We start from the raw sequence: 27,884 nt of genomic DNA on the forward strand, positions 1-27,884 counted from the left end.
ATTTCTTGGGGTTTTGACAAAACAGTCTGATAATTAGTATTGGCCTATATGATTATTAAAGTTAAACAGTTGCAGTTGCCCATTTTATCCTCAGAAATCACAGAACATTCCACTTAAAAAAGGGTATCAGTTTTGATAGTATTTGGATTGAGAAAAAGTGTCACCCAATCCCTTTACAAACAGCAGAAGAGACCAGCTGGAACGTGTTGGGAGATGCAATCAAATGTGTACTTTCTTCAATCTAGCGCCTACACGTGATTTTCGAAGATTAAACAACTCTTGGGGCAAAATTATTTCAATTACAGCGGGCGTGACCTGGGAATTGTCTGTGGGATAAGATTTTCCTCCTTGAGTGCCCTGACTTTGCCTGGCTGCTGGCTCAATCAGTTCTAATCTGCACCTGGACTCTGATATCCTAATGATGAAATATGGGCCTCTCAGCTTTCCACTGCAAGGCAGATAGAACCGCTCTCTGCTGACCTGTCAGCTTACTTGGGTTGAAGCAGAGACCCGCGATAATTACCCAGAAAAGACCATGTGCATGTTTAAAACTCATGAGCATCGCATGAACATCATTCAGCCATTAGGCTCTTCACTCTGTCTCTTCCTCTCTCTCAGCTCAGTAAAAATGCAGCAGAGATGGTTTTTACGACCTGGGCGTGAGATCGAGCATATAAATTCTTCCTGAAAGTAAAGGGTAATTGTTTACTGACATCGAAAGTTACTGCCTCTATCTGCCTCAACAGGGTAATTACTGTAAACAGCTCTCTAAGAATACAACAACTTGAGGAGTTCACTCGAGAAACCGCTGTTATGAGATAATAACGTAGAGAATTTAATGGACTCCCGAAAAACAATGGCAGTCAAACATTTTCACGCATCTGTGTATTCAATAAACAGCCGAGATGAAAGGTGCGAAGCCTCTTTCAAGTGAAAATCACAGCGAAACACAAAATAATTATGCCCTCACCATACAAAAACCATCTAAAAGCTTTGGAGGGCTTTTCAGCAAGACAATCTGGCAGGGGTGTGCGGGGATTCGGAGGGGTATTTTGAAGAGGGGTATAATGAAAGTTTTCAACCCCCGCAGGGCCCAGATGTGCACTTTGATAGGCACTTCTTGTGCCAACCCACCTGCAGTTGCAAGCTGGGCACTGGGGTGTGCCACACTAGCCCTGCAATTATCTGCACCAAACATGCGCAGTCCCACGAGTCATTGCTCTTCACAGCCAATTAAGCTAATCTCAACTGGAGGGGACCATCCAAAAACATAATGTGTCCAGGCGAATGATCTCAAAACCGTTTCGCCCGAATGGAAATGCCGGTATTGTGAGCTTTACATTCTTGGATGCAAACAAAATGGTGGCTGATCTAGAGGTTGCATTCATATAGTCAGTATCTGGGATTGACAAGCATATTTACAAACAGGTATGACTTTTGAATTGTCTTATTCATCAAAATAGCAATCAGAATCAAATCAAATACGGTATTTATGAATGAATAACTGAATTCAAGCACTTTGATATTCCTACAATAGCCAACTAATTGTCAAAGATACCAACTTCCATAACAGATGACTGTAAATTTGCAATTGACACATTAATGTCGCGTTTCCACCGAAATTACCCGGAACAATTGTACCAGGATCTTTTTTCCCCAGGAACTATTTCCCCCCAGACCTGTTGCTTTCTGATTTTCCACCGTGGTCTAAAGTACTGAGAAGATTAGGCAAATAGTCTGTTGATGTAGGTCAGTGCGCATTTCTCAATACAAAGTACGCAAATTTCGGACTTGCATCCTCTGTAGTTCGGACTTTGCGCATTTGACTCAGGAGTCTGATGTCAACGACTACGTAAATCCAGGAATTCTGCAAACAGCAGCGTACTTTATAACATCAGTCAGCTCGTCTTGGCTACTGCAATTTTCCTCCTCTGTATATTTACAATAAAACGAAACAGGATTTCAAATACCACTGCCTTCTTTAGTTTTCATTTAAACATAATAATAGCCGCAGAAATGTACTTAGTTAGGGAAATGTGTATATATACAGCCATTACAATGAAATGAAATATTATATAAATTGACTCTTTTTATTTTCATTTTAACATATAGATCAATTGAATACAGACCAAAGATTACCTGTTAGATTTACCCAAAACAAATTATATTTCATGTTTTACCACTAAATAGACATCAGAGCCAGCTGCAATTGTCAGAAGGACTAGCCGAGTTGAGACTGCTCTCGGCGGATACATGAGCTCTGAGCTCCCGCTGATCTGTGGTTATAAATAAACCACAGATTTGAGTTTTAAACAACTACATTCTCACCTGAAATACTTTTAAAACTACATTTCATGACACAATAACATTAATATTTAGAAAATTCTCAGAATAAATGGTGGTTGACAACACAATGCTGTGTGAACTCAACTAATTAGCATGTTTAGCGCCCAAGTCCCGCCCCCGAAAGTTAAAGAACTTTGAAAAAGTACAAACTTGCGAGAAGGGACTTTCTGAGGGGCTTTTTTTACCCGGAACTTTATTTAGATCCTGGTTCCTGCGGTGGAAATACACAGAGTACCAGCCCAAAGTCTCTACTTTACCCTGGGTAAAGTTTCAGCTGTGGCCGCATATTTAATAGCAGTAACTAGTGTTTTCAGCACTTTAAACCAGGACTGACATCCTTATTCTGCTGCTTTGTTAAAAGAGAAAGAACTTGAAGAAGTTGCAGAAAGAATGTTCTACGGATGTTCATGGCATCACAAATAAACGTGTTCAGCTGTCGCATCAGGGCACTGTGTAGGTGTCAACAAATTGAATGGATCATTCTAAAGGTCTAACTTCATAGAAAATGCTGGAAAGATGCATTGCAGCATATGTGGACTTGCATATGGAGAATAATTGTAATGGCTACATGAAATGCTTTGAAGGATAAATCACCTAGGAACGAATGGCATTTTAGAGAGGAACTCCTATTCTGCCAAGGATTGAAAAGGAGAAAACAATACTGTCCTACCCCTGACCCCTTAGCTGAATCCCTGACCTTCCCATCAGGACAATTTAGCATGGAAGAAAAATAGATGATTAAATATTTGCACCTCTATTTCAAATTCGATCGATGGTGATTACAAGTGCCCATTTTTGACCTCTCCACGATTTCAGATTACATGTGAAAAGCCCAATTTAATTACAGGAAGACTAGAACACACACATTTGCAAGAATGGAGCATTATTGGCCACGTAATTGCCAGACATGTGAAGTGAATTGTATTGAGGAGAGGTTAATGGTGGCAAAGCTTTTTTTCCAAGCACAACATAGCAATTACAGGACGCCTTCAGAGCTTTTAACATCTCCACGCCATCTCATTTAACACAAAAATAGAGAAGAGAGGGTACGTTGGATTTCTTTGTTCTGTAGCTTTATCTGTTAATTTATTTCCAGAGGATGCAAGACTTAAACCATCTGTTCCTCAGATGACACTTTGTTCATAATATGGAGGCCTCCTGCTTTGAGCCGGTGTTTGAAATGTCATTAGATACGAGAAACTGTGTGAAAGGGAGAATGAGATAAAAGGAAAAACATCTTGGGGCTTATTGAAGGATCAAAACCACTTGTTTGCAGCCAGAAACTGGACACTGCCAGACACTGTTTGTATTTAAAGGCAACACATATAATGACATTTAATTTAACATTACATAAACATTATTAATGCTTTTCACATGCATGCACAGTACATTTGCGATTTGTGTGCATATATATGCATCAGCTAAAACTCAACCATGGCAAACTGACAGTGAACAAATTTGTTTTTATGCAGTAATGATTCCTAAATCTTTAGTTATTATTAAAATCACGGATAGAGTGTCTATCAATATGTGTTTGAAAATATTCAGTAAAAAGAAAAAAAAATGCTATTATTTATCAGTGCGGAATTTCAGAAAAAAAAACCATTTCGGGTTATTTTGATGATGGTTGTGTCTAAAATATTGTAGATATTTTAGATATTTTATAGTTTATAATATTTATCTTTTAATTGCAATTTATTTTTGTTTTTAATTTTGAATTATTTTTACAAACTGTTTTCGTGTATTTTTCCTGCATGCACTGCAAGCCTGTCAGAACAACTGAAGCAACAAATGCTTCAATAAAAGGTTCTTAAGTTGTTTTGAACTGTACAAGCTTTACTGAGTTTTAATAGATTTTTTTATTGTCGATGATGGATGGACATGCTGTTACTATACTGTATGTGCATCCATTTAGTTTTTATACCTCGTTTAGTTTTATATGCACTTTTTTTCTTGTCAGAGAAATTTCATTAAATTACAAAACAAAGCAAAATGATTTTTTTTAAATAAATGATGTCAAACAATGTAATTTTAAACTATGTACAGTTTTGACTGTAGGAAAGGAGAAAACCAATAGCGCCATATTGTTGCAGCACTATTTCCAGATCCCATCTGTGGAAAGATCTTCAAAACCAACCTGATTAGTTTTCCTTTCCTTTCTTTTACTGAAAAAGATAATTAAGAAATATTTAATGTAGGATTTTAATTAGACAGAATCCTGAATGCTGCCCCACATTGAGCTTGAGGGGTGTTTTTTGTGGACCCAGTGATTGAAATGTTTTAATCACTGATAAAATAGATTGGATATATTTTTTTTCTCCCAGGAATTCCCAGTGGCAGTTAAAATGAAAACCACCTTGATATTATTCAGAGTAAAGTAATTAGTAGAATGAAGATAAAGCCAAATGAACTCTTGATCAATACATTAACCGGCACCCCGCTCTCTCCACCCACATCCCTCTTTTCAAAATCAAATTAATTATATACATTCCTCTCAGTATCAAAACCCTCTGTTGCTTTGTGCTGGGGACATATGGGTATCAGAGTAATGCGTTACGGACAGCAGCACCTACACTTCCTGTGGTGTGATGCTTCTTTTTTATGCAGATTGGTGGTAGAGAGAAGTGAATCAGTGCAAATGATCTTGCCATCCAAGCCTGACAATGGAAAAGTCTCTAATGAACAGGCCAAGAGCAGAATGTTTTTTTTTTTAATGAGAGCTTACAAAGGCCATGGGTCTGATCAAATCCAAATATCTGGAACAGATAGTGTGGAGGGATGCCACAGTAACTTTGATTGGAGGGAAGATGTTTAGCAATTTACGACAGCCTGCTTTGCCCATCATGTTGCGATTTTTCTTTTTTGTTAGCTTATAATCTCACTGTAGAGTATAATGTCAGTTCTTATGACTCTGCTTATCCTGAATTGGTCAATGCTATACGACAACAAACCAATGCTATACTGTTCTCTCTCTGTCTTTGCCTTTAAATAGCTAGTCAGTGATAGCATTTAACATGCAATGTGCACAGCATTTAGAGTGCTAGTCACAGGACAACAGCTCAACACTCTCTCTCAGGCAGAGCTGCCATAAAGGAACAAAACAGTGTGCACGATTGATCTGGACACGCATGGCTAATGCAGAGGAGCTAAGCTGAGCCACGGACTTTGGTGCACACTAATGCATACTTTAATTTGCCTCTTTAGCATTTAGAGATTTAAAGTATATGGAAAATGGTGTGATTCAGTGGCAGCAGAACCCTTTTCTTTCTCCCTCTCTTTTTATGCATTTAGTACCCATGTCAGATATACATTTATTGAAGAGGTTGTTTGCGATTTTAGTAATGCATTGATTATATTAGTGTTATAAGTGAGGAATAAAGGAATGGGGACAATAAATATATGAGGAAACAAAACTAAAACATCTAAACATACGATTGATGGCTTCTCTAGAGCAGTGCTGAATGCTGAACTAGAGTTGCACAGGAAGTATCCCCCACACTTACATGAGGGCTATATCCAATGATTTAAAGAAGTTGTTAATTCTTTTGGTGAGATGGAATTGTTTGTGGATGTGTCCGGTTCAAGGGCAAACATGAGAGCCTCATTTGCATTCTTCTCTTTCTCTTGGCTCTCTTATGAATAAATCAGGGTGTTAAAACGGCTGCATTTACATCTCATTTTACACAAGCACGTTTGAGCAACTGGGCCTGACTGGTTTCACCTACACTATTAACATAGACTAAAATGACTTGATATACAAATTATATATAAAAGGAGAATGCTGCATTTTGATTATATTCAGAATAATGAAATAACTTTAATAAGATAAACCATTTAATATCTTGAAAGCGGTGCTTTACAGGTTTTTACCAATACCTAAAACAAATGTGTGCCTGCTGAACTTTTCAGTTAGGCTACGCTTTGGTCTGCTGCTCTCAATAGAAGCATGTGTATTGTAGCATCCACAGCAAAATAAGCCTTACCATGTGATCATATGAGATATTTTGGCTGATGCTGTGTGCCTGGAGCTGAGGGGCTGAGGTGAGGAGCATCAAGTGGCGTCTCACAGTTCCGCTAGGCAGCACACTAATTGAGAAGTCGCTCAGGGGTTGAGCGCAGGGGGCTCGCTACACTGTGCTCCCTATCCTAATCAAGCCTCTGTAAGTGGGGCTGACATGGACCAATCACCATCACGAGGTTCCGCCACTAAAACCCTACCATTCCTGACTACCATGAACAGATCTGCTGCTATCCCTCGCCCTTTTTTATCTCCATAAACACTCATTACTAAGGTTGTGCAACTAGGGCTGAGGCCAAGCCTGTCCTCACGAACTGCAGTGTAACTGTCGGCAAGTGGAGTTGACTGCTTTGTGGAGGTCCGTAGAGCTGGCAGTCATACGTAGGCGAAGACGGCAAGGTATTCCAGAGTGGGATATGCTAAGACATACACAATATTGCAGAGCCCTAAAGCAAGCATTTCAGGGAAGATCCAAGGTTTGAGTTGATGCTGTGGTGCTTTGTTCTGTTCAGTTGTTAAACTTGCATGTGCGAGAGATAGTGGTTGATGTTCAAGTTGGGTACTAAGAGGCATTGTTGTCTTTTGAAATCTACAAACTTATCACTGTAAAAAGGACTGATGTCTACAGTCTAAAGGTGTAAGCATAGTGGACCGGTCTGGAGAGAGAGAACTTCCTTGGACCAAGGACCCATAAATCTGTACTAAATAATTTGATGTTCAGAAAGTGTGAAGGTGAGGAGTGAGAATGCCTTAAACAATAAGTCTGAGATCTTGCGTTTTAGCCTTCGATGTGTTTCTTAGTCAAACTGCTGGGATTTAAAAAAGAGCTTGCGGATTTACAGACTATGCTACTTGCACTTGAGGAGAAAACAGAAAACTGGAGGTGTAGGCTTTATGGGATTGCGATGCAGACCGAATCGGGTTTATACCGAATGACAAAGTACCAGCCAAAATAACTTTGTGCGTGCATCTTATCCTATAACAACATGGCTGTCTTTGTTACTCTGCACAATTCCCCATTAATAGTTTAAAAGCTACCAGGCCATGCAAGGCAATGCTCCAGAGAAGTGGGGTTTATTTTTTTTGGCCTACCTCTCAGGGCAGGGAATCTGTTCCTCTTGTTTGCTGGATTGGGTCTGTTGCTTTATCACAGGTAAAAGAGGAGTTGGTTTTGGAGGGATTGCACTAGGCTGGAAAATGAGCCACAAGGTTTTCAAATGGCTGTGTTGTGAGCCAAGATGGCGGATGGCTTCCAAATGCACAACCCAGAAACAAAAGCCGATCAGTGTCTGCCAAAGCTCTGGGGGAGGCAGAGGGGCTTGCATATCTTAGTGTGTCAAGCGACAAGGCTTGTTATCACACTCTCGCATGCCGGCAGAGAACTGATGCCAGCCAAGGATGCAGTGGCACCACCTCCCCAGCCACAGCTGTGCCAGACAATGCTTCTTCTCGCAAAAGAACACTGAACTGAACAAATTAAAATTGAATGTTAAAAAGAGAAACACGTTTGACAGTTACACGCCATAAAAGCACATCTCTTGGTTGCTAACGCTCAGTAAGGCCTACCTAAAATGATATACTTGATCTTCAAGTTTTCCCTCCAACAGCAGATATAATAAGTGGCCGATGTTCTTCAGCCGCACCTCCCCTTAATCTGTAAATCCGAGTGGATCATGGACACACTAGAAGCAGAGAATAGCTCAAATGAGGTAATATATGCATGGAAATGACCTATGGCAATCCTCTAAAAAAGAGGGGGCTGAGAAAGGTCGAATCCAAACTGTGCTCAAGTTTAATTAAAAAGACAAAGACGAGCGATAAATTCCATATGCTCAGCCCAGATTAAGGCTTCTCGCTTAGGAGAGCCCAGGCCTGAGTTTTTTTCACGAAGCTCCCGGACCGCTTCCCACATGGCCTTGCGCCATTTTCCCCATTCCTTTGATGTCAATATAGAGCATTTATTAAGGGCATAAAGGTTCATCTCTGAGGAGCAAGGATATCAAATAGTTGGGATCGGAGGACAAAGAAATTCACATAAATATCTTCTGGAGAAAGTTAATTTCAGGGTACAGGAGTGATCGCCCCGTTGAGTCCAGTCAGCAGGTGCAGGATTTAATTTTGGCATTAAGCGACAGCCACAGTTTCTGAAAATTAATGTAACGACAAGAGCGCAGGGGAAAATGAAGTACCCATATGGTCGTAATGCCTGTGGAAGTGCTTTCGACAACGAGATGTATCACGACAACTATTTCAGGAAAGTCATCTCATCAAAAACGACGCCCCATAAGGTAATAGTTTATTCAAGCCTTGTTCAAGCCCTAATATAACCTTGTTCAGCTGCTTCAGGGACTTAAATAGACGAAGGTAAAATGAGGGTAAGAACATATTTAGGTGCAAATGTACCTGTTCATCCAGTAGAAACTTTCTGTAAGAATCTTTTCCTTCCACGTAACTACACACACACACACACACACACACACACACACAAATATATTTACTTTTTTGACCTCAGAAAAGCAGCTTTTGCCATTGTAATAGATTCCTATTACAAACATATGAGAGTGGGGCAACATATCTAAAATCTGAGGAGGAGAATTGGGGTTCCTCTTGTGGTTCAACATAGCACCATTTGACAAAGGTGCTGTAGAGAACCGTTAAAGACAGGTGCTGTATTTTTATATCTTAAAGTGGTTCCCCTATGATTATGAGCCAATAAACACACACTGTTTAGCACCATTTGTTTAGAGCGTTTAAGTGATTGAGGCCTATTGTTATTGATGCATGTACACAATGTCATGAAAGCTTTGCTTTCTCTGTTTGCATTCTGTTCAAATTTCACAGAGCTGTAGACATATACAAAGAAAAAGCAAAAAAACTGAGGAAATCTATACAGCTGAATGTGCAGCTACTGTAAGCAGCGGAAAAACAGTTCCTCCAGCATTGCAATAACAGATAATACCACACTCAGCAGGTTGTTGTGTTATAAGAGCATGTGTTCCTCAGCTAGCAAGGTGTTTTTCCATGGACGACCATTTTAGCTGTAACCATCCTACACGGTATCACCTGCTACTGTCAGGCATCATGAATATGAAATGATGGCTTTCTGCAAAACACACAGTATTTCAAAGCCATTTGTCTAATGCTCTGTGATCATCCATGTTGTGCACGATTGTCCGGCCAATTTCACTCTTGGTAACAAAGTAAACACATTAATTTGGAAGGTGCAAGTTGAGATATTCAGTAATGCACCAAACTCAAATAAAAAACACAAGTTAGGTGAAACACATTAAAATCAAATCACATTTAACTGTACAAAGAAATAAAAGGACTTCAGTGAAAAGAGCTCTGGCTTTAATATTTTGCAGGGGAAACTGGGCTGTTCACAGCAGTAAATCCACAGGGGTTCCTATTCCTGCTCTGGACCAAATCAAACCCATTTGAAGCCCCTGGGGTGGCCCTTTCCGATCAGCAAACAGGGTCAAAGTTAACATTTAATCTAGCCTTGGCCTCATGGAGTCTGTCTACTCGTGGCACAGTTGAAGTCATCCAACAGTTCGCTTCCCATAAATCCACAAAACAAATTGGACTTGAAAAAATGATCATCCCTCTTTCCCCTCTCGGTTTATTACAAGGTTCAAATACGCAGGCTCAAGAGTGCAGCAGTGCCTGGAAAAGGTAGGGCGGATTAGGTCTTTATAGTCCTCTCCCAGATTAGATGGAAATCATAACACAACACCAACCAGTGTGCTGAACTCTGACCCCTCCAAAACCAATTTCATTCGGAGAGATTGGAGTGATGTAGCTGAATGTCTATGTGGTACAGTGGAGAAAATTAAAGCAGGATTTGTAATGCATTCAAAGTGAGAGTGCACGGGAGAGGAGGTGAGCACAAATAAATTGCTGTCACTACCCTCCCACACACATCTTCGGCGCCCTGTTTCAGTTATAACATTCATTTGAATGGAAACTTGTTGGATTAGAGGTGGTGTAGGGAGATTGGAGGAACACTTATTTGGAGTTGCTCTGACCACAGCAATGCAGCTATGCAGAGAACAACAACATCCGCTATTTTAAAAAGAGTGAGTTTCTGCAAAGACAAAAATACATACATAAATAAACTGTGCAGTACTAAATAAATTTTACATATCCCTTGCCATACAGGCAAATGTATTGTAGATAGCCCATATGTTGTCATTTTTCATAGAATTTGTAAAAATATTTTACAAAGCGTTAAATTATATTACAGAAATAAGTATTATTCAATTGTATTATATAGGCACAGTTGAGTAAAAGTAATAATTATTTGTTTACCATACAATTAAAGTGGATGATCTATGAATATTTTTTGCATCTATATTAAATATTTTACACATATTATATTATATTGTTAAATGTTGTATAAACAAACATTTAAATTATTTATTTTCCGTGCCACAGAAGTAGAAGATATGAATATTTTTTTAAGTGTAGCTATAGTAAATATATTTTATAAATGTTTTTATGATTTTAGAATGATATATAATTTTTATTAAATATAATATAATTTTTAGAATTATTTTATAATATCATTTTTAGAATTATTTTATAATATCATTTTTGAATTATTTATAATATGTTAGAATTATATTATATTATATTATATTATATTATATTATATTATATATTAAAGGCTGAGGTGAGTAAATAAAGATTTTATTTATTTATTTATTTTTATATTTTTTCGTTTAGGCCACAGTCAGATGGGATGATGAGGAGGGGGTGTGACTGGAGGTGAAGGTGGGAAGGGAGACGTTCAAATGCTGTCTTTGCTCTGTCCTGTTCTAATAGATAGCTTCGTGCTCTGGCAAAAGTTATGCTTAACATGGCAAGGTAGTGACATCTTAATTTTTCACGGCTGGAAACATGGCCGTGCCCTACTCACCAATCGCCCCCATGCATTATTCCTGCCTTAAGCACTCATCCTCTGGGGAAGCAGGGAGTGGGGAGGTAGGTATTGTTTTACAAGGCGCACAGCTGCGGCCTAGTTGCCTTGCCCTGGGTTCTTTTCAAGGAGTTGTCGTGGGTGACCCCCTCTGGCTGACAGTTATTAATAATAACGCACAGCAGGGAATGGTTCACCTTGTGGCGATGGAGCAGTTGCTGTTGTTTAGAGGCACGCTGTGCTGCCTCCAGGACGCCATGGGGAACAAATAAAACAAACAGTGGGAAAGTGCGGAAAAAGACGTTGAAATTCTTACTCACTAACTTTCTTGGGTTATTATTGTAGTTGTAGTAGATTTATGGTATAGCTTGTGACTGCATTCTCTTATTTTCCACGAACTCCAGGTGTTTGAAAAGAACATTTTACATTAAAATGTACATTAATCTCATCAGTGTGGCTAACCTTGAAAGCATCCTCATTTTTTTTTAAGCAAATCATAAAGGAATAATTTACCAAAAAGGAATCTGACAGGAACTTTCTTGCTGCAAAAAAAAGCACTTTCATTGTATTTGAACGGAAAAGGGCAACTTGTACATTCTTGTAAATTTCTCCTCCATTTCCACAGATGAAAGAATGCCATACATGTTTGGAATGACACGAGAGTGAATAAATTATTATTTATTTTTTTTAGGACTAAACAAACTTACACTTGAGTGACAACAATAACCTGGCCTGCACGAAAACTGGTCATCACAAGGTTTCATTCACAGTATTAAAGACTGAAGCTCAGCAGAAAGGAACAGAAGATGGTGAGGGGCTTTCTAATGAGACAAGGGGGATGAGGAGATAAAGTGTCCAGTGCCACAACACCATTAAAATCTTCACTGGGAAGAAGCCCTTTCGTACACGCTGAGTGCTCTGTTGTAACGAGTGCCGTTGAGACAGAATACTATCTGCGGCTGAGAGAAACTGCACACCTGCTGAATCCACACCTCAAGTGCCTGTGATTCCATACCACTCCTATTGGAGCACCTCTCCACAAGGATTTAACTCCTTCAAGTCATCAATAATTCCTCTTTTGAAATCAGAGTTCATAAGGCCGCACATTCTGAAAATGATGGCAGGATAAATCAAACTCTCCATTAAGTACCAACAGAATTCTGGAATGGTTTTGACATTAAAAGTTAATGTATAAAACTTTTTTAACAACACTTTGTTAATTGTTTTTAATTATTATGGATGTTGTGACCAGTTAAAGTACCTTAATTATACACTGTCCCTTCAAATTCAAATTTTAGTAAAAAAAAAAAAAGAAAAAAAAGGTTGATTTAAAAAGGTTCATTGAAATGGTATGCATCAACTTCCAACATAATGGAGAATAGTTTCCTTACTAATTGGGCTATCTAACTTTTTTTTTAAAGCCATCAACAGATGCACTGGAGATGAACATGCAAAAACCACAATGAGACGAACAGAAATATCCCATAAGCATAAAAAAAACAAGTCTTCCATTAGCTTTAAGAAAAAGACATCATTTTAACAGACAGACAGACAACAACAACAAAAAAAAAAAAACAATTATAGCACAAGTGCACCCACAGAAAATAGCTTTATGTAGGGTGCAGAGTGTTTTCAAAAGCTGACCTTGCAAACTTGTCCCAAGGGCCTAGAAATTTTTCAGCTAGAGATGGCGCTGGCAAGAAATGTGGGATGCTAATAAAGAGTCTTAATGTTTTAAATATAAACAACATGCGTTTGATGTGTTGTGTAGCATTTTAGTCACACTGATGTTCAATATCTCAACATGAATGGTAAACTGTTCTTCTGTCAACTGTTTTGTTTTATGCTTGTCATTAAATTATTTTATATTAATACAGGTCTTTATTCAAAAAAGCATATCTCACCTTCTGTTTAAATGCTGTGTTTTTGCTGCAGACAAGAAACTTTTTTCATGCGGATTAGATTTTAATATATTATCTGGAAAAAAAATGACTTTGCTGAACTATGCTAAAATGGGTAGTTAACTCATTCCAAGCTATTGAAAGCAGTTGTCAGTATCTAAATTTTTTTAGTAAATAAACACATACATTAACTCAAGGATGACAAGCCATTCCAGTATATTCATTTATCATACTTTGAAACGTGTTGTAGCTTTCCAAACATGCTCTAAATGTAAAGTAAAACAAAGCGAACCTTTTGAAAAAGTAGCTACTTCTATTTAAGCCACTTAAAGGCACAAACCTTCAATATAAAACAAGTAATTTATTTTTTAAAGTAATGTTTATCTGGCACAAAGACAAGACAGGCCTCAATGATTGATGCTTAAACTTGTAAAGTAAATGTGTTCTAAATACACCTAAAAACACACTATATAGATGAGTCAAAAACAGTGATGAACAGTGGACTTTAACTAGATATTTCTTTAAAGAAAGAAAAAATTCAAACTAACAGAATTCTCAGCACTATATGTATACTTATACATTAGTCAACATCTGAAGTGGATCAAAATAGTTCATAAAAGAACGCATTTTGAGTTTGGTTTTAGGACTTTGATGAAAGGTTTTGATGCACTTCAAATGTTGACTAGTGTATATACCAAAAAAAACTGATTCACATTGATGTTGGTATGAGACAGAAGAGAGGCCTCTAGTTTGTGTGCATTACAAAAACTATAAATGTTACATTTTATCATTTTACATGGCTACTGTCACAATAGTTACTTCCCAACACTGATTCTGGCTGAAGAGAAGCAAAATGAAATGTTAACAATGCTCTGTTTTAGTATTCAGTGTTTGCCAAAGCCAAAATCATGCTTAATGCCCTTCAGAGACAGAGAGCACTGCACTGTTTGTGAACATCTGCACTGGTCATTAGAACAAGAGATGGCCTCAATCTTTCAGCTAGCTTCAAAACGACTGAGGAAAACACAAGACAAACTACACCGGGCTGCACTGCGCTAGTCCCGCCGGAGAGACCATCCTAACCTTTAACAGACAACACGGCAGCAACTTTGTTACTTTAGTGTCATGTCAGCTTACAATAAATGCATTTTTATTCAAGAATTATTGCTCTTATCGGTTGAGGGCATAAACTAGAGCACTGAAGAACAAGAGAACTTCTTTTTCTGACCTTTTCCAAATTACAAGGAGAGTGCTAGCTTAGGTTAGCCGAGAAAAAAATGAGTATTGCACACCTGCATAGCACCCAAAACATAGATTAAACTAAAATAGCTGATCGGACACAGTTTGTGTCCCCACACTGCAATTTTTATTCAAATAATTTGTCTCTGTTTCCTTAGGTGGTGACTCTTTGGACTTCTCCATGGCACACACCCAAGTATGAAGCTTCTCATGTTTTCGAGGGAGATAGAAGCCGAACTTCACTTTGCATGATAGTGAAGAGCAGAAATTGTATCTGAGGTACGCTATTTGTTTTTCTTTTATAAATTGTGTAAGCCACCTGCAGTTTTCAATACAACTACTTTATCTTAACACCATCATTTTGTTCAAAATGTACATCCTGAAATCATAATTTCATCAAGCAACTAGGTAATTATAACTTTATCTGTGAGCGTGCAACCGGAATGAATCACAAAACCGATTCTGTTGAGCTCAATTTGCCAAAGTTCCTGACTTCAGAGATTACTCACATTTTGTTGACCTACAGATAAACATATGGCACATCCATAAATGCATATAATCTACGGCCTGACTCCAGATGCAAATACTGCATGAAAAAGTGAGAGATACATTTTTATAGTTCATTTCCAAAAGTGTACACAGCACAAGGTAGATGGGGACTACAAAGTGGTTCCTGAATGAGGGGCAAGAGGAGAAAAAAACAAGTTATTACAACCAAACCATGCTTTACATGTTGGTTATCTTTCACCGATAGCCAGCTTTCCATAACGGTAATAAATCCAGTCATGTTGACTGCTCTGTGAGTTTGCCTGCATTTACAATCTTAGTAAAACCACTGTAGAGGAAAATTGAAGTTGGATTAAAAAAAAATTAATGAATAGATAGATAAATAAATAAGTGGTCACCCTGTGCTGTCTTTAAAATGGATGCCTTGAAATTTACAGTTTTCCATTAACTGATGTCTAACAGCTTCCCTCTTCCTGCTTGCACCCTGGGCTTTTCTGTCTGTAACTACTTTCTGACAGGGTTCATTTTTGCCCGTTTTTCAACTTAAATGTGTCCGTTGCTTTTTTTGTCTGCTCCTTTTAACTTTATCGCTCCCCGCTATGAAATGTAACCGCATCGGCATAAACATTGGCATGCCGGTTATAACCTTTATCATCAATAGAGATGCCTGCATGGTATCAAAAGAATCATTTGTTGTTCATATGACAGGCCAATATCATTTCCCCATATTTTGAGAGCAATACGAGCATTCAGCAGGGCCCGATAATGCTTTCCATCAATAATTACCTTCTGGATGCTTTGAATATGAATTGATAATCATAAATGATATTCCTTCCCCAGACCAAAATGATTTCTGCCTCTCCCTTTGACTACCAAAAAACCCCACATCATAGTTGATAATACTTACTAAGGGAGACAGGTCCAGGAAGGCATAAATCTTTTATTTTTTCCTTATTTAATTTGTTTTTGTGTGTGTTGCGATGGGGATTATTATTTCTCAGCTAGTAGGATCACATTGCTCATGGTTGTAGAGCCCTGAAGAATTCTATTAACCCTGGTTATGTCAGCCTTAATAACATGCCACACTGCTAAACAGGACTGGGTTGATTTTGTGCGGACTTGGGGGTGGGGAATCTTGTAAAATAAATCCAAGCATAATTTACTCAGAATACGAAAGGGCGAAAAAGAACACAGAACAAAGAGGAAGGGATTAAGTCCATCTCTTATCTCGCCGGCGCTAACTTAAGAAAATAAATAAGGAAACGATCCAATCGAGGGGAGTGTGCGTCGGAGTGCTTTGTGGGACTGGCGATTGATTGGCTCCTCAATGGAGGCTGCTTTTCTTTTGTTGTTTTGCAGATGTGATTTGAGGATCTGGGAGCGTGCCATACTCGCCCCTAATTTGCTGCTGGCGATGAGACATTGAGCTGGAGGCATGGGAAGACTGCTCAAAAGATGGCTAGAATCGAATCGATTCAGTCACCTTGAACTTTGCAGATAAAAGAATCACATACAACGGGTGTTGTCAAATTATTAAAAGAGATAATACGGAGTAAACCCATGCACAAGAACCTTATCAGTTGCATCTGGTACAAACCATCGCCTTAACCATGAAGACGGATCTCCACGTCTCCTAATGACATATCTGGTGCCATCTATCTCGTTGCCGCTGTTGTCTGAGGCACAAACTTGTGAGCATCGTCGTGAATGAAGATGCAGTTTAGCAGGGCACAGTCAATGAGGCTTACTGCGAGATGGTAATCTCAGCTTGCCTCTGGCCCTCTGGCGATGCTTTACAGTCACGTCTCCCCAAAGCCTGGTTGTGTACTGCGCCTAATGGAGACTCTCTCATCGCCCATGCCAAAATTAAATGAACTGTGCCATTTCAAAGCGCCTCCTGTCTACTGTAGCTTCTAGCATGCTCACAAAGCTCTGACTCCCTGGAGCATCCTGTTGAGCATTTATATCATTTTATACACATAAGTAGCACATGTGTACATGGGTTTATTAACACGAGCATGTGTAAGTACTAGGTAGAGACACTAGAAGGGAATAAAATGCTGAATAGTAGAACTAGACAAAAAGTGGCAACTATTGCAAATCAACATTAAATCTAAAGCATTAAATCTGTATGCTAATGATGTCATGTGTCATGCAGGAGTAATGTGAATGTAAGATGAAAATGCATATATTATTTTTTTATTATATATTATTTGTAGTTTTATAGTATGTTATATGTTAATATTTATTTATTAATATTTAATTATATATTCAAATTACAAAATGTGTGTGGAGCCAATCAAAGATCAAATACCATAAACTTCTTCAGGCAGTCTATGATAAATGAGAGGTAAGGTTTTTAGATTTCAATTTGATAGTCATTCATTATTTTTGTAGAATATCAGAATTTGCTGGTCACTTGGAGAAGTTTGAGTGATGCTTTCTTTACCCAGGTAGTACTGAATATATGCATATTATATGTGTAATCATTTTCTGGCTTTAGATCTACTTTAAACAACTGAAATTTATTCCATCAAAAGTTGATTGCATATGTTTTTCTCAATTTCATGCAATCCTACAAGAAAGTACCTTATGCATTCTTTCCTTTTTACTTATTAAGAGAAAACAAGAAGTTGTAGAGCAAAGAGGTTGAGAAATATTTTTAGGGGTGAACAAATGACCGATATTGGAGTCTATATTGGTCTGTATGCCAAAAATCCATACTTGCAGACTTGTTGCTTTAAAAGTGATGCATGCTGGGCGCACACATAGAAAAGCAAGAAATTGAGAGGTTGGGTTTCTAAGGAAACCCTTCCATCAGTGGACAAAGGTAAGCTGATTGAACAAGAACCAGGGTGGTCTCTCGCTAAACAATGTCCCTCTATCAAGCCTCAGTGTGTTGATTGGATCCAACAAGTGAATCCATTGAAAACTCCCAGCAATGGCAGCAGTTTATAGGCTCATAAAGATGCCCTTTGAGCTCCTTTTCTATTATGAAGAGCAAAGGATATCTAACAGCATGGGAGTACTCTGGGTGTTAAGGGCAGCCATTAAAGCCAGTGTTAGCAGCAATATGGCTTTTTGTGGTGCTTGCTTTGTTTGGGATTTGACGCAAGGCCAAGAGAGAGTTCTCTTTTGAATGCGGTACAGATTCAGTTATTTTCAGTGACATCTTGTAACTTACAATCTGTAGTGTCCAGGGTGTGTGTTATGACACAAATAGCAAGCTTTTCTCTTACCTTAGGTAGTCCCTCCGACAGAGGATGAGGTTGGCTTTTGTGTACAGCGTGGAGCCCACCTCGCCGAGTCGACAGTCGCAGCAGGCGCACTTGAGGCAGTCTTCGTGCCAGTACTTGTCCAGGGCCTTCAGCAGATAACGGTCCTTGATTTTCCGGTTGCAGCCGGCACAGCCCTTTGGCTTGGTGTCCGGCTGGACGGAGAGCATTTGTATACCTACAAAGACAGGTGACAAGGGGCGACACGAAGGTGAGAACATAGTTCCTTGGTGACTTTTGACAGTCAATCAGTCAATGTGCTGTGTATTTCAGTCAAGAGATCAACACACACTTTTTGGCTAACGATAACAAGAAGCCAATGTAGCTAACATCCTCCTCTTCCCCCTTCTTTAAGGGAGGGGCCAGAGCTTGCCCCTAGAGCAGGCATTGTGTAGCCCTTTACAGGGCGTGAAAGGGCTTTGTTGGGTAGAGAGGGAACAATGTGGTCTAATGCTGAAGGCCTGTAATTAGTATTCTCCTTTCATACAGAGGAGAGTAAGCTGTACCCCGCTTCCCCCACGCCACTGCTCCAGCCCCTCTTTTTTTGTCCCGGCCCAAAAAGTTTTTGTCCTACATTTTTACAAGCACGTCTGATTCTGTTGTCCTGCAACTGAGACAGTCCCCATTTCTCACCTTGTGCAGGGGAAGCTGTCAGAGCCATAGATTCCACCTAATGTATATGCTGCTCTTGTAGGGGGGTGAGAGCGCAAGCAGTGAGAAATTGCGAACTTTGCGTGAGAGGGTCACTGAGAGATTTCTCAGCTGTGGTAAATTGAGTGTCTCTGTCTGAATTGAGGACCTCCGTTGGGATAGTTATAATGCACTCGTCGCCGTGATGCGTTGTTCAGGCAATCTCGCTGAAATACATTCATAGAGGAATACGAGATTGAAAAGCCTTATTTGGGCTGTGTGAATCTGAATCTGACAAGAAAAGTTTGTGAAACATTTGGTATAACGTTGAGGAAATTTGTGGTAGTTTATCCAAAAAAGACAATTCTGACATCATTACTCACCCTCATGTCATTAGAAACTTCTTTTATCGTATGAACATAATGCAATGAAAATGAATTGACACATTCAATCCCTTTTGCGTTCAAGAAGAAAGAAAGTCATACATATATTTGGAATGACATGAAGGTGAGTAAATGATGCTGGAATATTTTTTTGGGTGCACTATCCCTTTAAATAGTTGTGCATGTCAACACATTTGGAAACCATTATGACTCTGCCCTACCTAACCGAGAAAGAGTTTCCCGCTTTCTGTTTTTTAACATGTGGCCTTGACGATAATTACTTTCAAAAATGATTTGCCAAAAGCGTGGCAGTTGGCCCTCACAGAAAATAAACAAGACAGTGCACCAATTAGTAAGACTGAGGACAGGTGTGAAATTGTTTCAATTCAACTGAGCATTACAATGCAGGGAAAGGAACAGCAGGTAGCCGATCCCTCCAGGGTCATAATTATAGCCTAGAGCAAATATCTGATGCAGTACCATAGGCTTAGACTGTGAACAACTTCTTTCCGCTGTGGGACCATGCTCGTTAAGAAGTAGAAACATTCAATGAAAACGAGGCAAGGGATAATGATGATTACTTCGACCTCACTGGTGTTTTTATGATGCTTTATTTTGAGTTTATTCAAACGAGAGGGCTTGATGTGGGGAAAATAGCAAGGAAGCAAATCAGACAGGTAGCACTGCCGCACTGTTTGCCCCATTGTGTTTAAGCTGTTGAGCTTTTAATTGGCTGGATTGGATTGTTCGAGTAGCACATGGCTGATTTCCTCTGCTATGTGTCCTTGTTCTGTCCCACTCATCCCCGCCGTCCCAGCTCACCTGCTTAACACAACAAAGTCACCGCCTCTCATTACCAAGTCAGAGAATCAACTCCCCTCAGTCCACAAACACGTATAGTCCTAAATGAATCGACTGTTGCACAAACGAACTAGCCCTTATATCCACAGGCCTTGGTACCCAATTCTGATTTTTTTCTGGAATGTGGGATGTTCATGGCCTCATAGATCTTTCTATATCAAATAGTGAAAAAATATTAATCTAACATGCTGAAATTGGGCCTGGGAAGTCATTCTAAAATATACAAAAAACTAAATGATTTTCATAAAGATTTTCTACTGATGCAGAACACTATATTGAACAACTCTGATAGTGTTTTCTGCACTTCTGTTCTTTGAGTCTACAACCGGTTCTTTTTTAGTCATTCAGAATCATGCGAGACCAGTTCGGTTCAATTGTATAAACATGACTCTTATGAGACGGTTCTTTTTAGTGAATCAAATACATGCAGATTGAACAATGTAATCCGAACCTGAACTAATGACTCTTATGAGATGGTTCTTTTAGCGAATCAAATATACTTTTTTTTTTACCAGTCGGAGCTATTACTGAACTAATTTGATGCTTGACTGAACCTCAGAAATGCTTTTTGTCATATTCGAGTCGAAATGAACCAATAACTGTCCCTGTTATGTTGTAGGCTACTTAAAGCTGTGGTAGGTAACTTTTGACGCTCTAGCGGTTAATAAACAGAACTGCTTGCGTCTTGCGGAAGAACATCGTAGCCGGAGCTACTTCTCTCTGTTTATGTCTATGAAGAATCACAAAGGTACTGGGTTACACCGCCGCTGTACCCCCGAAGCAATCTTAAATAGTCAGAATATAAACACTTATTATAGGTGCACCCTAGTGACTCAGGACAAGCTAAAAACACGGTTTGGAAAATGGATTCATGGTGTACTCGCTTATTATATACATTTTTCTATATTTTGAACACAAACAAAGTTACGGACCGCAGCTCTGATTGGTTGTTTCTTAACGGGAGCGATGTATTTTCTGCAAATGGCAATAGGACCACTGGGAGGAGCCAGAGGAGCTTGATTTTTTTCACAGATTATCTGTCTCATATTCTACTGTCAGGACATAATGACAGGTTTAACAAATATGTAAAAAATATATTTTTTACAAAAGTTACCTGCTGCAGCTTTAAGGCTCGTGAGACTTCAACTGACTGAATGCCATGAGATAAGCACTTTAAGGTACATATTATGAGTCAGTGGACCTATTTTATTAAAATAAATGAATGCTTAAAGAAATAGGTCACCACTTTTTTGTTTTTTTGTGAACACGTTCACTTATAAATACGACCAATTATTAGACTGCATTTAAGCCGCCTCTCAAAAGTCTACAAGTCGTCAAGTCCATCTAAACACATATTTTTGAAGAACTGAATTAAATGTATTGCTTTTTTGTAAGATCGGTGCTGATGAACTCTGAAATTATATCATCATTTGCTAATAGACTGTTGAGTGCAGTAAATGCAACGGGAATCGCAGTTTCCCCCGATATATTTATTTCTCAAGAGTACTAAAAGGATCATTAGTGGAACCCTTACGGAACCGAACCCATTACGTGCAATCGAATTCTCAACCAAAATCGTTCAGTTGTCCTTCCTACAGGCCTGGGACATTGGTGTCTTGTTTGTCTTGGCTCGCTCACTCAGATCTGTCATTATGTCCCGTTCGCACAGTGATACGATGCTCTTTGTGCGCCTCACCGTTCGCAGACACTGATGGGGAAATTTCAGGCGAGACTTGGCAAACACCGGGCGCAAAGTACCAATCTGATTTCACATCACAGCTGCGCGAGCCGGAGATGCTGACATTTCACCCTCTTATCAGTTTAATTACTGTTGCCATGGCAGCGTAGTGCGCGGAAAAGGCCAATACGGTTTGCAGCTTGCAAAACGACTAAATGAAACCGTTAACGTGCTAGAAACGGTGATACGCGACGGGACATCACATTAAACGCTATTCTCAAGTGTCTAAGCAAACCAGGACAATTCACACGGGGGAAATGAGGAAAACGCGTCGCTTCGGTAAAATGCAGCTGTGTGAGGTTAGACCAAACTGCCGCTATACGCATAGAAACATCCCAACTACACATTTAAACATCACACTCGCGTTCATAGGATGCAAAACCCAGCTCTTACCGAAACTTTTCTCCCTTTTCTGCATTGGTTGACCCGCGTCGGCTCCCAGAAACACCATGCAACAAGACGAGGCGCGAGCCAAAGATGCGCGTGAAGTGAGCAGCTGTACGCGCGCGAGGGTGCTTCGCTTTTGTTACAAGTAACAATCCGCAGGAAAAGAGTGAACACGACGAAAACACCAATCAACAGAACACGGGATGAAGAAAGAAGGAAAGAGCGAGCCGCTATCGCTCAGCGCCACACGCTGTTAAGACTCCGTTTGTCACAACAGTGCTCGACTATGAAATTAGATCGAGCAGCAGCCGTGGCGAGGCAAGTGGCGGCGAACAAATGACAGCGGATGACAAAGGCATATGCTTTACCCCTTCGCGCGCGCTGTAATCTTATAATCCTATCTTGCCTCTTGCTATTCGCCTATTTCACTGCGCGTGCAGGAAGAGGCACCAAGTTGGATATATACAATAGACAACATACAGGAACTCGGATATACTAAAACGCAACATTTTGTCAAGCACTTATACGAACTACATTAGTTCTGATTCCGTGTTTTTAGAATATAAACAATAAATGCGCTTACCAACACCTGTCACAGTCTCTTTCAATCTTAAAACTACACTTCTTGTAGCCTTGTTTTTAAATGCACAAACTTTAATGTAGGCTAAATATTGTGTGCTTGTTATTCTCATGCATACTATACATGCACATCCACATCTATTATATATGTTGCTGTATTACTGTGATAATACTGTCTTGCTATTGTTTGTAATTTATATGCATATAGCTTGAATGTTCGTAATGCGTTGCAATGAAGTTTCCTAAAGAAAGAACATTCCGTTTTTGTCCGTTGTTCTGCTGTGCACACACAACAAAAATTCAGCACACCTGACTCCGCAGGATAATTTAATGTGAAATAATCTGAATCACATGCAGTTATGATTTGATCCATTTACGTGAGGCACACATGCCTGAATTTTGTACTTGACACCAAAGACTAAGTAATTAGTCCAAAAGTATTGGAGCAAGTCCGTTTGGAAAAGATAATTAAAGCACAACTCACCTTCTTGACCAAGTTATGCAGAAGGTTAACTTAGTGCACCCACTCCAACTCCAATATTCCTCGGAGCAAAAGTTCACCAATCTGACATTGCACCGGGGATAATAGTGATCTTCAGGTTGAAAATAACGAGGTCCACATGGATCATATACGAGTAGTAGTTCACACCAAAATCTACAGGTGTTCTCGCGCGAGCCGTCATGTATTGAGTATTCTGAGAAAGCTTACAACAACTTGCCCATCAGTGAGTGAGGAACGAGGAATAGTGAAGCCTAGCTTTATTATCTTCAAACCCAATCCCTCACCAGTGAGACAGTACACGAGAAGGAAAAGGTCATTCGGTTATTACCGACACCCGGAGTAACTGAGCGCGCGCTCGCTAACACAAACTTAATGCTCACCTCTCAAAGACGCGCGCGCAAACATGCTATGAGCTCTGTACTACACATTTAGACTCGCCTTCTATCTCTCTCTTTATTTTAGCAGCTAAGCAACAACTTCTAGGTGCTGCATAGTGTTTTATAGGCCTGATTCATAAAACACATACATTTATTTATGCATACATATGTCTGTCATTATGCACGTGCATCTTTTTGAATCGTAATTATATTAGTACTTCTGAATGCAGGTTAATACACTCTAAAAGATAAAGATTCCAGGTAGAACAAAAACGGCTTTCACATCCTGATGCCCTATATAACAACCTTTTACAAATAACTTTTGATCATGTTTATTTATAAAGCCATTAATATAATGACGTTTTAAAAGAGCAAGAAGCAAGTATGCTGATATGAAGAACTTAGGCTATAATTTATTATCAAAAACTTTTTTAATCTCCCCCCAAAAAAAGCTTATAAATGACTTTTAAATAATCCTATGAAACAAAAATGGGAAAAATCCCTTTGCTGATCATAAGGTGCTGCAATAAATCACTAAGGAACATTTCATTTAAAGAGTATGAAAACGCAGGCTACATTACAGTATATGAATAAGTACAGCACCTGTGAGGACATCAGGTGCACATCAGTTTTTTAATCGAGGAATATTTTGGTCTCATATGAAATCAACGTCTAATTTATTCAGTATTTAAGTGATTAATTTAGTAATGCTTCATAGGCCATGTTGGTTAAGACCAAATTACTCAGTGCAGCCTTTGCTGACTTAGAAAAGCAATTATATAATCTAAAACAGTGTTTTGATATTAATTTGCCTTAATCAGCAAACCAAAAATGTCTTTTTTTTAACTCGTATTACACTGGATATCCTTTAACATTAGCTGTATTGTTAGTCACTTAAAAAAATAATGTAAATGTAAGATAAACTCACCAAGTAGTGTACATTATGCGACATTACGCACTATTTTGTTTTATACCTAAATCTTTCCAGGTAATCCCTGAAACCTGAAAGTGCCTTTGGTGTCCGTGTACCTCTAGTAGGGATTCACTGATCTAAGAGGCTAATTCTTTTAGGCTTCTACATGCTGATCATTCACAGAAAATTAAAACATAACAATAAAGCTGTAAAAAGCATGTCTCCACAACTGTGTCATCTGTAATCACACATTTAAAAATACCCCTTTTAAGTAAAAAAAAAAAAAGAAAGCTGATGATGCTTTTGCATAAACCTACAATATCTAGCACTTTGTGTGTGATCTTGTGTCTGAAATCATTATGGTTATTGGTTCGTCATCAGACGTTTAGGAATAAATCATGATGTATTACCCCAGGCCACACATTGATAATTTTCCATTATGGATCATAAACTTTCATGCTTTATGTATGTGATCACTGTGCACCTGCAAAATCAAAGTACATGAAGATCCAGATAAAAATTGTAACTGTGCATGTGTGTTTGTGTGTGAGAGAGAGAGTAATACATTTCAATGTTTTCACAGTTTTTTTTCTCAGTCTGTGTTTCTAAAGCTATTCCTCGCCTATTGTTTACACCTGTTCACTCTAATTAGCACTGCTTGATGCCCATGTTGCCGAGGTAGGATGAATCACAGGCCTTCAGTGCCACCTATCCTCCCTCCCCACACACACAGAGAGAAAAGGAAACATAATCACACATGCACTGTAGAGTTTATTTTCTGTCATGGCCCAAAAGTAGTCATTTAAGTGACTGGAAGTGACTAAACCGAAAATGTGGAGATGGATAACTGTTGGTAACAAAGTTGGTAAGATTGTGGTCCCATGCCAATCATCTCTGCATAAAAATACTGCAGTAATGAGATGGGTCATAAAATGCTCCTCGCTTCCATTATGAGTGATGAGATGCATTAAAGCTGACAGGGTATTACCTGCCAGTAATTAGGTTTTGTCATGGATTGAATTATTTCAAAGCGGGCTATCTTGGTAATCATGCAATTTGCGGGGGAGATGCTTTAAGCTGAGTAAAAGGGAGCAGGAGAGAGAGAGAGAGAGAGAGAGAGAGAGAGAGAGAGAGAGAGAGAGAGAGAGTGTGTGTGTGTAGGGGACGCTGTAACCCCTTCTTCCTCTATCCCCCCGCCACCACTTCATCGGGCGCATTATCGTGTCAATTATTCACCGAAGATATCTGAATTATTGGGGGTGATGAGCTAAAGAGTGCCATCAACAGAGAGTGCCGCGTGAAGTGAACTCAGCCTTCCGTCACGTTGTGTGACGCTCGCGCGAATCAGTCCAGCACGCAGCCCGCATGGCGGGAAGCACGCGCAGTCTTGGCGAACGGACGTCGTTAAAATGAAGAGCTGCTTATTATTTCGCCTCACTCTCTCTCTTTCTCACAGTCACTCACTACCACTCCCCCTCTCCTTTTCACACACACAGACACGCACAGAATGTCATGTCAGCAAAGCGAGGGATATCCGACAGCCGATAACCACCCCTCTTCATCCGAGCGAAAGGAATGCAGGTTCGTTTTTGAGGTGGAAATGAAAGCAGGAGTTTAATTACCGGGATTCACAAGAGGAGAAATCTTTTTTTTGGAGAGGATTGGAGTAAAAAATATATTTCCTGGTACTCATACTCTGGTTTAAGCCTCCTTTGAGCATCTCCAGTGACCATTCATTTCAAGGAAGCTTCAACGTAATCCCAGTTTAAACCGCTACTAGTAACGTACAGAGAATCTAATGCTCTCTCGCACCCACCACAGCCACTCACATTGTAACAACCGACTCTAAACTCTTCCCTTCCTTATTTAGGAGAGAAAACGTCAAAGTACTTGGCAATTATCCAGAGATCCTTTATCCTAACAACTTCAATGAGAACAAAAGATCATCACCAGTTAGTTCCGGTTTAGGGTCAAATTAAAACACTGCACGAAACAATCGTTCCCAAGCTTCTTAATGAGGCTGCAGAGCAGAATATGTTTGAGGAGGGGGAAAAAAATCTGATTGAAAGATACTGTACCGATGAAAAGTTGCAGATTAAGACGAGATGAGAGCTCAAATATAGCCGGTTCCCTTGTCAAGTTCCAGGCAAGCGGGTTAAAAACACTCCTGCAACTCCTCCTCGCTCCCGCTCTAAAAAGATTCCCCTCCTTCTCCCCACGATGGCTGTTTCTTTGCTCGCGGTCTCGTTCCCTCCCCGGCAGCAAAGCAAAATAGACCTGAGCCGACCTGCACGTCTCCTTGCCTATTTAAGCACCTTCCCCAGGTCCCTAGTTAGCAGCACACTCCAGCTCATCCAAGAAGCTGACAAGCACCGTTAGGGAAGGCAGCGCATGTTGCTCTAATGGACCTCATTAAGTTCTACTTACAGATGTTCTCTTAACATAATTGATCTGCAGCGAGTTGAGAGGACGGCAACCTATTCCCTAGCCCCCAATTATGGCCCGGTAATTAGATCCCCAACCTCCAGTTCTCCACATTCACCCTTCTAACATTCCGAAATATCAAAGTATCTCTTTCTCTCAAAGCAAACCCTCCTGCCTCCCCCACCTAACCTTCGTGTCTCCACCTCTTTTGCTCCCTCCCCTCCCTAAGACTCCATTCCTCTGACAGTATTGACAGTCAGATCTGCTAACCTTTGTAGTGAAGCCAGACTTAGTAGTGCACACACTCCAATTGACAGAGCTCAGTCTAGCTTTTTTCCCTTTCGTTTTCTTTTTTTTTGCGCTCTCTCTCTCTCTCTGGTTCTCGTTTTCTCCTCCTGCTGAAATACCCAGGGAAAGAGTGAAGGATGGAGAGTGAGACACATTGGGGGGGAGACAGATGGATAAAAACAAATTTGCACTTTTTGATAAAAGGTTGTAATGATAATATCTGTCAGCGGAGGATCTCTTTCCACAGTGCCTTTTTATCTTTAATAATTCCTCTGACGGTGAACGTGAGTGCAGGAGGGAAAGGCAGGTGGTGTGAATGGTGAGCAGAGATGGTGCAGAATTTATGATGCCATTCAGAGCCACTCCCTCCACCCGCTTAATTATCCACCGTGCTAAAACACAGAGCACTTCAGGGAAATGTGAATGTCACGCTTACGCACTTAAAGGGTTAGTCCACTGAAAAATGAAAATGATGTCATTAATGACTCACCCTCATGTCGTTCCAAACCCATAAGACCTCCGTTCAACTTCGGAACACAGTTTAAGATATTTTAGAGTAATAGAACAAATCAGGGTTTTACGATGCATCACCTGC

The 27,884-nt window shown here is 39.6% G+C and overlaps 1 protein-coding gene and 1 long non-coding RNA gene across 6 annotated transcripts in view; one reads left to right on the plus strand and one right to left on the minus strand.

Moving 5' to 3' along the window:
- The window catches only part of LOC127976050 (LIM domain only protein 3), a 41,073-nt gene extending 14,212 nt beyond the window's left edge, over positions 1–26,861 (minus strand). Inside the window, exons 1-2 of one of the 3 annotated variants that reach the window (XM_052580167.1) lie at positions 26,656–26,861; positions 18,172–18,385 (exon numbers count right to left, since the gene is read on the minus strand). In XM_052580167.1, the coding sequence (XP_052436127.1) occupies positions 18,172–18,377 (206 nt within the window). In that variant the 5' untranslated portion in view covers positions 18,378–18,385; positions 26,656–26,861. Of the gene's footprint in view, positions 1–18,171; positions 18,386–22,212; positions 22,743–23,269; positions 23,587–26,655 lie in introns of those variants that run through there. The other 2 variants (XM_052580158.1, XM_052580157.1) reach the window with 2 other exon arrangements.
- The window catches only part of LOC127976073 (uncharacterized), a 97,828-nt gene that overhangs the window by 42,747 nt on the left and 27,197 nt on the right, over positions 1–27,884 (plus strand). For 2 of the 3 annotated variants that reach the window (XR_008157731.1, XR_008157733.1), the window contains exon 2: positions 14,584–14,704. This is a non-coding gene — a long non-coding RNA (uncharacterized LOC127976073). Of the gene's footprint in view, positions 1–11,976; positions 13,158–14,583; positions 14,705–27,884 lie in introns of those variants that run through there. The other variant, XR_008157730.1, reaches the window with a different exon arrangement.

Source organism: Carassius gibelio, chromosome A4, assembly GCF_023724105.1.
Source record: "Carassius gibelio isolate Cgi1373 ecotype wild population from Czech Republic chromosome A4, carGib1.2-hapl.c, whole genome shotgun sequence".
In the NCBI taxonomy this organism is placed as follows: domain Eukaryota; kingdom Metazoa; phylum Chordata; class Actinopteri; order Cypriniformes; family Cyprinidae; genus Carassius; species Carassius gibelio.